The sequence below is a fragment of the Cryptomeria japonica genome, chromosome 9 (assembly GCF_030272615.1).
Source record: "Cryptomeria japonica chromosome 9, Sugi_1.0, whole genome shotgun sequence".
Taxonomy (NCBI): Eukaryota; Viridiplantae; Streptophyta; class Pinopsida; order Cupressales; family Cupressaceae; genus Cryptomeria; species Cryptomeria japonica.
In genome coordinates, this window is record NC_081413.1 from 607,080,183 (window position 1) to 607,093,139 (window position 12,957).

At 36.9% G+C, this 12,957-nt stretch overlaps 1 protein-coding gene across 7 annotated transcripts in view; it reads right to left on the minus strand.

Annotated features, from left to right (window-relative positions):
* LOC131040287 (uncharacterized) overlaps positions 1-12,035 on the minus strand; it is a 118,919-nt gene extending 106,884 nt beyond the window's left edge. For 4 of the 7 annotated variants that reach the window (XM_057973479.2, XM_057973413.2, XM_057973334.2 and 1 more), the window contains exons 1-2: positions 11,914-12,010; positions 11,223-11,466 (exon numbers count right to left, since the gene is read on the minus strand). In XM_057973479.2, the coding sequence (XP_057829462.1) occupies positions 11,223-11,466; positions 11,914-11,975 (306 nt within the window). In that variant the 5' untranslated portion in view covers positions 11,976-12,010. Of the gene's footprint in view, positions 1-11,222; positions 11,467-11,913 lie in introns of all 7 variants that reach the window. The other 3 variants (XM_057973544.2, XM_057973279.2, XM_057973599.2) reach the window with 3 other exon arrangements.
* Between the last annotated feature and the right edge of the window lie 922 nt (positions 12,036-12,957).

Sequence of the window (12,957 nt, forward strand, 5' to 3'; positions counted from 1 at the left end):
TCATCCTAGCCCAATGTATCGTACCTTTCCCTTGAACAATCACCTGGATGAAGTAAAACATCCACTTCTCAAAATAGAAGGCATGAGGGGCTCCTGTAACTCGGTTGAGCATGGTAATTAAGTCTCTGTACTCCTCCTGGAAATCAATCCTGTGCGGTGTGTTCGGGACCTTGCTTAGACGGGGACGGCTCTTGAGTAGCCAGTTCTTATTGATAATGCTTAGACAAGCATCTGGATCATCTTCGTACATTGATCTGGCTCCTTCTATGCTCTTGTATATCATGTCCCTGTGCTCTGGAAGATGGAAAGCTTCACTTATAGCTTCCTCTGAAAGGTATGCCAAAGTGTTTCCCTCATTGGACACGATCGTTCTGGACTGTGGATCATAGTGACGAGCACATTCGATCATCAACTCATGGCACTGAACAGCTGGAGGAAAGCCGGCCGCCTTAATGATGCCACTCTCGATTATTTTCCGAGCGACAGGTGATGGCTTGCCAATGTAAGGAACCTCTCGAAACTTCTTCGTGCTGAAGTTGCCTAAGTTTGTATCTCCAATGTGGCTCCACTTTGACACGATCTTGGTCTCCACTTCTTCGGTCTTCTGATCCTCTTTCATGAGAGCTGAACGACTGGTGGATGCTCCCACCTTCGGGGTCGCCATACCTACACAACATTTCATAATGAGAAGCTAGATTTTGCAATAAATAACATAGATTAGAGGATAAATTTTAGGAAACTTCATGATAAGTCTTTGAGTTATCATTTCCTAAAATAAAACGATTGAGCTAGGAATTCAAAATTCAAAATAACTCAAAATTTAAAATATGACGATGAATAAATAAAACAATAAAATCAAATCGCCATACCTCAATAGAGAGCTAACTCTAGAATGCAAAAAGAACAAAATTTGCCTAGGCAAAATTGAGGTATAGATGATCTTCAACGTGATCTCTTCAAGAAATCAATTTCGCCACCTTTGTCCTTGACGTGATCTTCAAATATCGCACCACCTTGGAAGTATTAGCGCCACCTTTGGATGATATTCGCACTTCTTCAAACACAATTTCGCACCACCTTTGATTGGGATGAAAGCTCGCACTTGAATGATAAAATAATGATGTAAAAATGATAGTTTTCACTCTCCTTTTATAGCGCTCACCTCTTCCATTCATTAAGGCCGACTTGGTGATATAAATCAATTTTTAAACGATTTTAATTAGATAATAAAGGCCGACCTCCATGTCAAAGCGCTTCATTCGATTTTATTTTTTTAATTAATTAATTAATTATTAAATGCCTTTGATTTTTTATTAATAAATTTCGATTTTTAAACAAGGCAAAATAATTAATAAATGCCAAACGCAATTTTTTTAAATGCTAATTTAATAGGATTTTCAAAACTCATCGATCTTAGCATTTAAGGTAAATTTAAAATGTTCATTTGAGCGCCAAATTTTGAAAATGGAGTAGACGTACCTCATCGCCCTGGTTCCTTGGAGAGGGACAGGAGCGATCCTAAGGTTTTCGCTTGAAATTCTCCATCTTGATATGAACTTTTCCTTGTATCATCTTCCAAATGCCATTTAAAACCTTGTGCGTCTTTATCTTAACGTGATTTTCAAAGGACATCATGTGTTTTGGCTAACATCGCCCTTGTCCCTTGGAGAGGGACAGGAGCGATCTCCATGTCCTAGCTTAGATTCGTAAACATCTAACCTTTGTTCATCGTTTATTGCCTTCCAAATAGCGTCTTTTACCTTGTCCATCCTCGCCTTGTCTTGACTTTGAAGGAGTATGAGTGTTTTTGATGAAATCGCTTTGGTCCTTGTCCAAAGGACAGGAGCGATATGAGCTTTTTAGCTTGTTTGACAACATTTGGACGTTCCAAACTTTGATATATCACCTTCAAAAGACGCCTTGAACCTTGTATGACCTTGTGAAGCCTTGTCTTAACGTCATTTTTGCATAAATTGATCAATATACCCAATATCGCTCTGGTCCCTTCCTGAGGGACAGGAGCGAAGTTCAACATTGTGAGCTTGTTCTTGTTTTCTTCAACTTGCAATTATCTTCAATGCGTGAAATGACGTCCCTTTGATTCTCTTGGTAGCTTGACATTTGCTTGTCTTTTGAAATTCATGCCTTTATGGAAATATCGCTCTGGTCCCTTCCTGAGGGACAGGAGCGAACTGGGTCTTAGAGTGCAAATTCCTTCAATGTGATGACCTTGGTAACTTGTGCTTGATTGAAATGCCTTGAAACGTCCTTGCCTCCTTGTTCCTCATCTTGGAAGGTCTTGATCTTGGAGGAACGGTTTTAAACTTGAATAAGAAGCAATATCACCATCATATCGCCCTAGTCCCTTGGAGAGGGACAGGAGCGATTCTAGCTCTTGTGGTCTTCATTTCACTTTATCACCTTCAAAGTTATATTCAACAGGTTCGTAATGCGCCCTTCCATTCATCCATTCCTTGGGATCGATTGAAACTGGACAAGAAAATCATGCATAACAAAAATCGCTCTGGTCCCTTGGAGAGGGACAGGAGCGAACTAGGCATTTTGGGTCCTTGCTGACGTTTCAAAATCTTCAATTTGTCTTCAATGAGTTCATTTCATCGTCTTCCTTGCCATCAAACACAAACTTGCCTTGATCCTTGCCTGAATTTTGTCATATGAAGAATATCGCTCTGGTCCCTTGGAGAGGGACGGGAGCTATAATGTATTTCGCCCTGGTCCCTTGGAGAGGGACAGGAGCGATTTTTAGCATTCTGGGTCATTTTCCTTCATATTTGCACTTCAAATTATATTCATCTGATAAAACATCTTCCCTTGGACCTTTTCGAATTGTCAAGTCGTCAAAATCTTGCAAGGACAAAGCAAAATTTGATTTGTAGCTCCGGTCCTTCACTGAGGGACAGGAGCGATTTTGCTCCTGGAGGCATTTCTGTGTTCATGAAAATCTTCAATTTATATTCAATGGAAAGATCTCGCCTTTCGCCATCACTTACAATTCGAAATTCATCTTGACTCTGCAGGAATAGTAAGATATTTGAAAACGAGCTCCCGTCCTTCACTGAGGGACAGGAGCGATTTTGCTCCTACAGGCCAAAATATCATGATTTTACAAATTTTATCACTTCACAAGGCGAAAACAAATCATTTTCAATGTCCGGGATCAAAATCAAAAAAGTCAAAATTTGGTCAAAATTGGCCAATTGGTCAAAATTCACATTTCATCTTCAACACTTAGACAAATTTAAGCTCTGCACTCAAAATTCCTATTGAAAATTAGACCATTTGGCGAAATCATTGCATTCAAAGTTTGCATTCTAGAAAAGGAAGCTCAAAAGCTCTCAAAACTGACTGGATTCTGTCTTGAAAAGACGTTAATTAAAACCCTAAGGCTTAACCCTAAATCCAGACAACTGACTGACTAACAAAATCCTAAAAGCGAAGCGAAAAGCGAGCGAAAAACGAGCAGAAAAAGAGGGGGTCCCCATTTGCAATGGGGCGATGTGTGAAATGGTCACAACAGGCCGTTACCTCGAAAGAAAACGAGCCAGATTTAAGAGATTCATGCCTTTAGACCCCAACAAAGGTGGGAAAAGACCACAACGTGGTCAAGATAAAGAGATTAGATAAGTTGAAGCCCATCCCAATAATAGAGTCAAAGTCGAAGTGTGAGTCAAACTCAGAGCCACAGTTGAGAAAAAAAAACCTATGTTACTCGGGGACGCGTCCCCAGTATTTTTTTCAGGCGTCCCCGTCCCAGGGACATCCCGGGAACAGGGGACTCCTAGGGGACGTCCCCATAAATTCTGCATATTGACAGTGAATTTTGACAATGAATTCTATAAGCAATTTGACTTTGACTCTCAATTTAACACAAATTTGGCATAAGAATTCTGCTAGTTCTTATATGTTAAGGTTCTATAATGTATATGTGCATGCTTTATCTGTGTTTTCATATGAATACTTTAAATTTCCCTATATGTTTTAATTTTCCCTATTTTTATATAGGCATCCCCTTTGCCGTCCCCTAGCTGTCCCCAAAATTGGCAAAAAAAATCACCGTCCCGGAAACGTGTACCTCATCCCCTGCCATCCCCGTCCCGGAAACTCGGGGTAACATAGAAAAAAACATTTCCACTACAAAGCATACAAGAGCAAAGTGGAAGATGGCAAGGCACTTACCACTACTCGAAAAAGCATGCATCGATCTTTCTAACCAAGTAGAAAAATCAATACAATCACCATTAGATGAGGAAGAACAGGGGATTGAATCTACATATTCATTGATATAAGCATACGAGAGTGACCTTCTACATTTTGAAGAGTTGTTGATTCAAGAAGGATTGGTGATTGAAGAAACCGAGCCAAAAACTACAAGACCAAGGGTTTATAAATGAGAACATGGAGGCAATACAAGTGTGCAAAACACTAAAGCAAAACGAGTTGAAGATTCTCACATGACTGAGAGTGCAAGAGAAGCACCAAAGTGCAAGTGCACGAGTCAAAATTCTTTGGTGAGTAGGTTCCAGGCACTAAGGTTGCATCAAAAGAAAAATATGCTGACTCCACCATCAAGCATAGAATTAAAAGGCAAAAAATTGGCCAAATTCATAGGTATCCAATGAGGCATTACAAGACTTGTGAAACAATATGGACAGGGAACAAACAAGATGACAAAGAGTATTGGCTTCTGTCATTCCCAACCACCTTAAGCAATATTGCCATTGATTGGTATACCAAAATTGAACTAGCCTCAAGAGCACATGGAAAAGATTGAAGACAGCTTTTGAAGAGGAGTTCAAGTTACTACAGGATGATAATGAAATCGTAGCTCAAATATATAGTACAAAGCATGACAACTAGGAGAATGTCAAAGTTATTAATCATAGGCTCAAAGGCTCAAGGAACTCCTAGTTAAGTTAGAAAAGGAACTACAAAACTGCCTCAAGAACAGATGGTTCATCAAAGGTCTCATTCCTTTGATACAAAAAAAATGAAGGTAGTAATCAAACAATAGACATAGAGAGTGAGGACAAAATGTACTCTCATGGCAAAAGATAAAAAGAGGATGACGAAATTTTGGATGATAGCAACGAAAATGAATATAAAACAGTACATGCCTTGAGAAGAGATATGATGTACATGATGAAGGAATTAAAGCCACAAAAAGAAACTAGTACAGAAAGCAAAGCACTTTGGTGTACAAAATGTAAAGGTGAAGATCACATCAAAAATTATTGTCCTAGGAAAAAGTTTTTGTAATATTTGTCAAGTTAAGGATCATTCAATCAAAAGATTGCCCATACAATCTAAGTAGGAGCATACAAGTGCTCTTCACACAAGAAGAGCTATCCACCCCATCACAGCCACACTATAAAATAATGCATCTCTAAGTAGCTACCAAAATCAAAGGGGGGGAGATCAGAGTTAGACATCATATGACTATACAAGTCGTCCCATTATATAATGTCAACAATGTAATGAATGGGGACACTTTGCAAGAGATTTTTATAGAAACTAGAACACAACGAGATTAATATTTATAAGTGTGGTCCTGGAGACCATGAAGACATCAGCTATCCAAAGAAAAAAGCCAATATCAACATGATTGATGTAGAAAGGCATAATTAAGCATTGGTCATTACTCGAGCCCAAGCAAGGAAGGTTGTGTACCCGGATCCACGTACAAAAACAAAAACACTTCATGAAGCTAGAGCCACAGTGAAGAATGCTATGGCTAACAAATGTCATCACTCAAATCCAAATGCAAGTATGCTAACAAATCAATTACAATCTAATTAAAATATTACAAGACAAGTACATCAACTAGCATACTAGTTAAAATAGTGGATTTATTATAAAGTATTCCTAAACTCCAGTGTGTTATTGACCAATACTGTATCTGGAAAGAATGAGATGGAGCACGATATAGCACAATTAGAATTTGGAAAGAATGAAAATCCAATAACCTAAACTTCGTTAGCAAGAGACCAAATGATTGATCCTTTGTTACTGACAACTAACACGATAAAGAAACCAGCAATGGTGTATATGTAAATCCTTGGAAGGAGTCTCACCAATATAATTGTTGATGTGGATTTGGTGTGAATGTACTCTTGGAAGACACTTGGAGAAGTCTAGGTAAGCTAACCATCTAGCCCCCAACTTTTCATTACGAAAAATAAAAGACACAAAACGATTACCTAGTTATTCAATCATTAACAAGGAGCGAAAGTTTCCTTAAATAAGAGTTACAAAAGATCTATCTGTAAAGGATAAGATCAACAACTAATCAAGCAACAAGATAAGAACTTAAATAAAAGAATAAACGAATATTCCTAGAGTCCATCCTAAAGACTTAATTGACCATCATAAACTAAATATTAGAATATTACTTTAATACCCTCCCTCAATGGTCAATCTACTAACTAAACCAACTTTATTCTGAAAATTTACAAATTTGTAAAGACTCAATGACTTGGTAAGATGTCTATAATTTGATCCTCGGTTGGACAATACTCCAACATCACCAATCCATTTTCTACAAGTTGCCTGATGAAATGACAATGAAGCTCCACATGTTTGGTAAGGTCATGGAAGACTAGATTCTTGGCAAGCTTTAGCACCCTTCAATTGTCACAAAACAAGGGTGAAGGCCCTACTTGAGATATTTTCATGTCTGGAAGCATCCTTTGAAGCCATACTGCCTCACATCGTGCTTTGACTGTTCCTCGATACTCTGCTTTTGTCAAGAAAAAAGCTATTGCATGTTGCTTCTTATTGGTCCATGTGACTACACCCATGCCGAGATTGAAAACATATCTAGAAGTGGTTTCCTATCATCAACAAAACCTGCACAATTTGAATCTATGAACCCAACCAACCTAGGATCCTTTCTTCTATTGTACAAAATGCTAAAGTAAAGTGTCCATTTCACATCTCAACACACACTTCATTGCAACCAATGTTTTGCCTATGGTGCTATCATGAATCAAGAAATGTAACTCATTGCAGAGCTCAAATCAAGTCTAGTGGCTATAAGATAGATAAGGTTGCCCACTAGTTGCCTGAATGCTAACTAATTTATTATCTTTCAGTCTGTTTTGGCTGAAAATTTCAGCCCTTTCTCCATATGTGTAGACAAGATTTTGCAATCTATCACTCTAAACTTGTCAAGCAAACTCCTAGCATATTTGGATTGAGAAATCCACCACCTGTTTGCCAAACTTCTACACCTAGGCAATAATGTAGGAGGCCTAAGTCAATCATGTCGAAAGCCTTACTCAAATTACATTTGATTTGTTCAATCAGATGCACTACCTATAATGATATCATCTAGGTAGATGATCAGTAGAATGATCTCATTGCCTACGCTTTTGACATAGAGATTTGGATATGAAGGACTTCTATGGAATCACAATTGAACCAAATACCTATCAATCTTAATGTACCATGTCCTGGGTGCCTACTTCAGGCCATATAGAGCATTCGTCAATTTGCATACCTAATGATCCTTTCCTACAACCTGAAAGCCCTTAGGTTAAGCCATGTACACTTCTTCCTCCGAGTCACCATTGAAGAAGGTACTATTTATGCATATTTGATGTACTTTCCAACCAAGTTATGCTACCATGGCCAAAACTAAACAGATGGTGCTCATCTTTGTTGTAGGAGCAAAGGTCTCCTCATAGTCAATGCCTTCTCGTTTTGAGAACCCTTTTGTGACCAACTGTGCTTTGTACTTGTCAAGTGTACCATCTGCTTTGTACTTGACTTTGTACACCCATTTGCAGCCAATGGGTTTCTTCCCTAGTGGAAGATCTAAATGATCCCAAGTCTTATTTTTCATAAAACTCTTATGTTTGGTTTCCATGGCCTTTTTCCATTCAAGTTTTCCTTTTTCCTCTAATGAAACCTAGGGCTCATAAACTCCTTGAAGATGGGCCATAAGAGCAAAGTTAACTATATTCTTGCTTTTGCTTCTGGATGATCTCCCCTTGATCATTTCATCATCCCAAACATCACCAATGACACTTTCCCACCACTTGGATCTCTTTTTAGAAACCTCTCCATCCAAATCAGCACTGACATCATGATTTGGGCTGCCTATTTCCTCACGAAGCCTTGATATCCAGAAATCAACCTGCTATCGAAATCAAAGTGATCCCAAATTGGGTCAAGCTTCCAAACCATCCCCTACAATTTCATATTGATTCCTGCTTCTCAGTGATCATCCCAGAGGAAATTCCTGTCAGTAGATATGGCAACTACACCTCAAGTTACTTTCGTGTGTATTCTGGTTGATCTCAATATTTCTAAAAATCTACCAGCAGAAATTGTGCTGAAACTGGTAGATCACTTGTGGAAACAGCCTTTGGACTATGAAGGACTTTCTTTCCAGTGACACAAATGCATTGAAATGGACCATGTTGCTGCTGATTGTCCTAGCTTCAACGCTTAATCTACTAGCCAAGCTTCTTGGTGAACAGATGCTCTTCCCCATCACTTAACTGTTACGGTTTCTTTAACAGGTCTTAGACCTCTTCCAAGCCCATTCAGGTAAATCCTTCCTTTTCTTCTGAAAGTATTAGTGAGAAAGTTCCTTTGAAGTTATTCCTCCTTTGCTCTCGCCGTAGAGACTCTCTTGCTTCATTCTTTGTCTGCTGAGAAAAGATCAGAGCACATTCCTTTGGTATGTCCCTTCATCCTCATTTTCTCATGCTGTAGAGACTGCACTTCAGCCTACAAGCAATCCTCTAGTTCCTTGTGAGGAGCAGCATTTGTCGCCAGTGCAGCAAGATTTGGAAATTTCAAATGGGGTGGATTGGACTGTGGTTTCCAATCAGAAAACAGGGAAATCTAAGAAAACTACATCTTACATGCTTGGATCTGGAAGTAAGAAGGTGTAAGGATTGCTATGAGTTACTTTCCCACTTATTGTATCATCTAGATTTCTGGTTCATGAACAAGGCTGGGGCCAGTAAATAGATCCCCGGACATTAATCCTAAAAAAATGTATGCCTAAAGACTCTCAGTACATCCAGATTGACCATCCATACAAATCATTTATCAACGCAACATTTAAGAAGCACATGGAAACATTCTAACCTGTCCATTATTCTTTTTCCCAGTATCATTAAGAGAAAAAGTGAAGTCTCAATCACTCTAACTCAGCTAAGACATTCCTGAGTAGTCCAAGTGAACAGCAAAAAGATTGGTGCCAAAGTATGAAATATTCAGTTTATGATACATGTTTTTCCCATCTAAATTGATGAACAAATTCCAGCAGGACGCAATGCCAACAACAAATATCAAATTTTCCAGTCTACGAAGGCAAAATAATCCTATCATCATAAGGAGACACTCTTCTCATGGTATAACCCTGACTCCTTACTAATTTAGTAATTTGTCTAAAATGATGCATTTTTCTCTAGGAAGACACCTTATGCTATAAAGAGTCAATTGTGTTCCCTTATCATCAAGCCTTAGTTTCGCCCAGTTACATGTTCATTTTTTTTTTGTGCTTAATGGAGTGACGATTGAAGGTAAACTTGTATAGATCTTGATATTTTACCTCCGAGATATTGAAGACATAATAAGAGGTTTATGAATGAACAACTCTGGAAACTCATATAGGCCTCTCTATTGGTCCTTATCCTGGAAGGAGATTTGTCTATACAAGGCAACTTTTGTTTAGCTTTTTATAACAGATGGAAAATAGGCATGGATCCTTTTTATGGTCCCTGTCACCATGGGTGTAAAGACAATATGGTGAATTCGTTGGAACGACAAATTACTGAGCGCAAGTCCCAGTGAGAAGTTGGCAACGAATATCAATCTGTTCCTATAATGGAAGGTCCATGGTAGCTTTAGAGTTGGCTATATCAATTACCTAACCTTAGGAATCAGTAGAAGGTACTCATCCATCTCAATGCCTAAGCAAGGATGTGTTGAATGCTAACATATTTTTTTACAAATATCATCATCATGTGTATATGCAAGTGAATGAGAGGTGATCCATAGCCAGTACCTCACAACAGTTGATCCTGTGAGGAAAAGGTCTATCATGGGTGGACGATGAAGACTCACTTATGAATATAATTCAACTATATGGCACCTTCATCCTACTCAATTAAACATTCAAATTCCATTCCATTGCATCAAAAAGTCATATTCATTCGATGTGACAGTCAACTATCAAACACAAACCAGTGCCTCTCCGCACTTGATTGTCTAAGAGGAGGGCAATTGCACAAAGGGAAAACAAAAACAGATTCTTGTGGGAAGTTGAAGAAGCTACTGAAGAATTTAATTCAACGAAATGGTACATTTGTTCTGCTCAATTAAATGTTCAAAATCCCATTCCATTGCCTCATAAAGACATACTCATTTGATATCATAGTATAAATGCCCCGTATGTTCATGGTTAGATTATCTTTTCCTATCATAAAACACATAACCAACACCTTTCCACATTCAATCCTCTTAGATGAAATCGATGGAAAATATGGTTGTTGTGTGTAGTTTAAAAAGACCCACTAGATCGTCTGAATCAACTAAAAAGGAAATTTGTTCTACACAATTAAATGTTCAAATTCGATTCCATGTGTCATAAAGACATACTCATTTGATATTCTAGTCATATATGTGTGATGTGTCTATTGTTAGTTTACTGTTTTGAATTTTTCCTATCATCAAACACAAACTGGAACCTCTCCACACATGATCCTCAGGGAACAGGGTCGTGGAAGAACAAAGGACAGTCGTACATAGCGGTGTTGTGGATATGTGAAGAAGGCTCGCGTGAGGATCGACTTAAACTATACCACATTATTATACTGCCGAATTTAATTAAATTCTTTCCATTGCATCCAATGGCCATATCCATTTGATATCCTAGTCAAACAATACCAAATGTTCAGTATTAGTTCTTTTTTCACATCATTAAACACAAGCAAGGGACCTTCTACACACTTGATCCTCTGAGAAAAGACAACGAAACAGAGGGCGGTAGAATACAGAGTTGTTGTAAGCAGGTGAAGAAGACCAATACCCATTTGAAAATATAATTGACACCTTCATCCTATCTAATCAAATATTCAAATTTCTATAGTTCTTGGACATCTTGATCAGATATTAACCATATAATTTTCCTTGATTTTCAGACTTTTAAGCATAAACAAACAAAGAGGAAACATTGTTCCTACCAGAGTAGCACTGGGTTTGTCAAGGTCCACTACTTTAATTGCAACGATCTCACTGAATGAAACACAGAGAGCCCTGTACACTATTCCACTGCTGCCCACACCCACCTCCTCATACAGCTGATAATCAGAAGGCTTCACTGGATACTTCTTTCTAGATCTCTGCTGAACCACAGTTAGACTTCGAATAAGTTTTTTCTTGGATGGCGAGGCCAATAAATTCCCTCCAAAGCATCCCCCCGTGCCTCTATAACGATCCATCATCCAAAGGATTCAATCAAACCAGTACTCAGTTGAACAGAAAATAAAACAAAAAAGCTCTGCATATGTTATGTTTAGGCCCTTTTCAGTTTCTTTTTTTGGCTCTCCTCCAATCATGAAACCTATTTGTCATCCCAAAGTTTGTTTTTATCTTGGATTCTAGATATCGATCGGATTCAACATGTTCATTTTCCGAGAAACAAAAATAAACACGGTCTTTAAGAGCAGCAACTGTCGAGCATGTGGGTCTACATTGTGTCATTGGCCAGAGATTTTGGTCAGATTGCTCAAATGGGTTTGGGGATTTGGGTTATACCTAATGTGAAGACTGGCCAGAAAATTTAAATTACATTATGGAGAGAATCTACGTGGAGAGTGACGGAAGGACAAGTCAATGAAAATATTTTCATAAAAATGAGAAGCTGATGATTACCTGAGCAGGTAATCCCTTCGGCTTGTTTTCAGTTTTTCAAACAGCAAGGAGTCATCATTCATTCAATTCAGAAATTTACTGATAGTTGTGACTAAAATTACATATTTTTAGTTATGATAAGTTTCAGGGCAATCTACGTGGCATTCTTGTTCACGCGGTTTTTATACAAATATTTTATAATTTATGTCTTATTTATCTGTCGTATGTCTATTTGAAACTTAGAATTACCAGATATTTTTAATGAAAATTAATTTTATATGTCAATATAAATAGTAAAATCTTTGAAAAAGAAGTGATATTTTGTCACATCACAAAGTCAAACCAAGCTAGTCAAGAAAAAATAACAATACTTTATAAAAACAACAAACAAAAAAACTAATTATAAAACATTTAACATATAAATTAATAATAAATATCAAAAATTTAATTTTTGATATTTAATAATATATTAATATTTGTAACCATATTTCTATATTATATAAATTAATAATTTTTTAAAATTTAATAACATATTAATATTTGTAACCATTTTTTCTATATTGCTAGTTATAGGTCAAGAATCCCAATGTCTATAGTTTGAGAATATCAATGTCTATGTCACGTTGTTGCAATATAAATTTAATAGAATTAAGAGGCACTCTTAGTAGTTTTTTTAATTAGGGGAAAAATCTTTCTTATGCAAACATTTCTTTAAGGGATTCGATTCATTGACATGAAATTTTTTTCTACAACGGTATATATGACATTTCAAATATTAATACATTTTAAAAAATTATAGTACATTTCAAATATTAATACATTCTAAAAAATTATAGTAGGTAATATATATCATATAGTCTTATAATTTTTAATAACCATATATATTATTTTAGGATGTTTATTATACAAATATAAATTTATTTGGAATATTTTAAAATGGTAGGATATAGTCGTTTCTAATTTTATAATATTTAAATATGAAAGTTTTACTATCTATTTTTTTACATTAATTTAAAATATTAATCAATTTATTTATTTTAAATTTTTTTTATATAAATTTAAAAA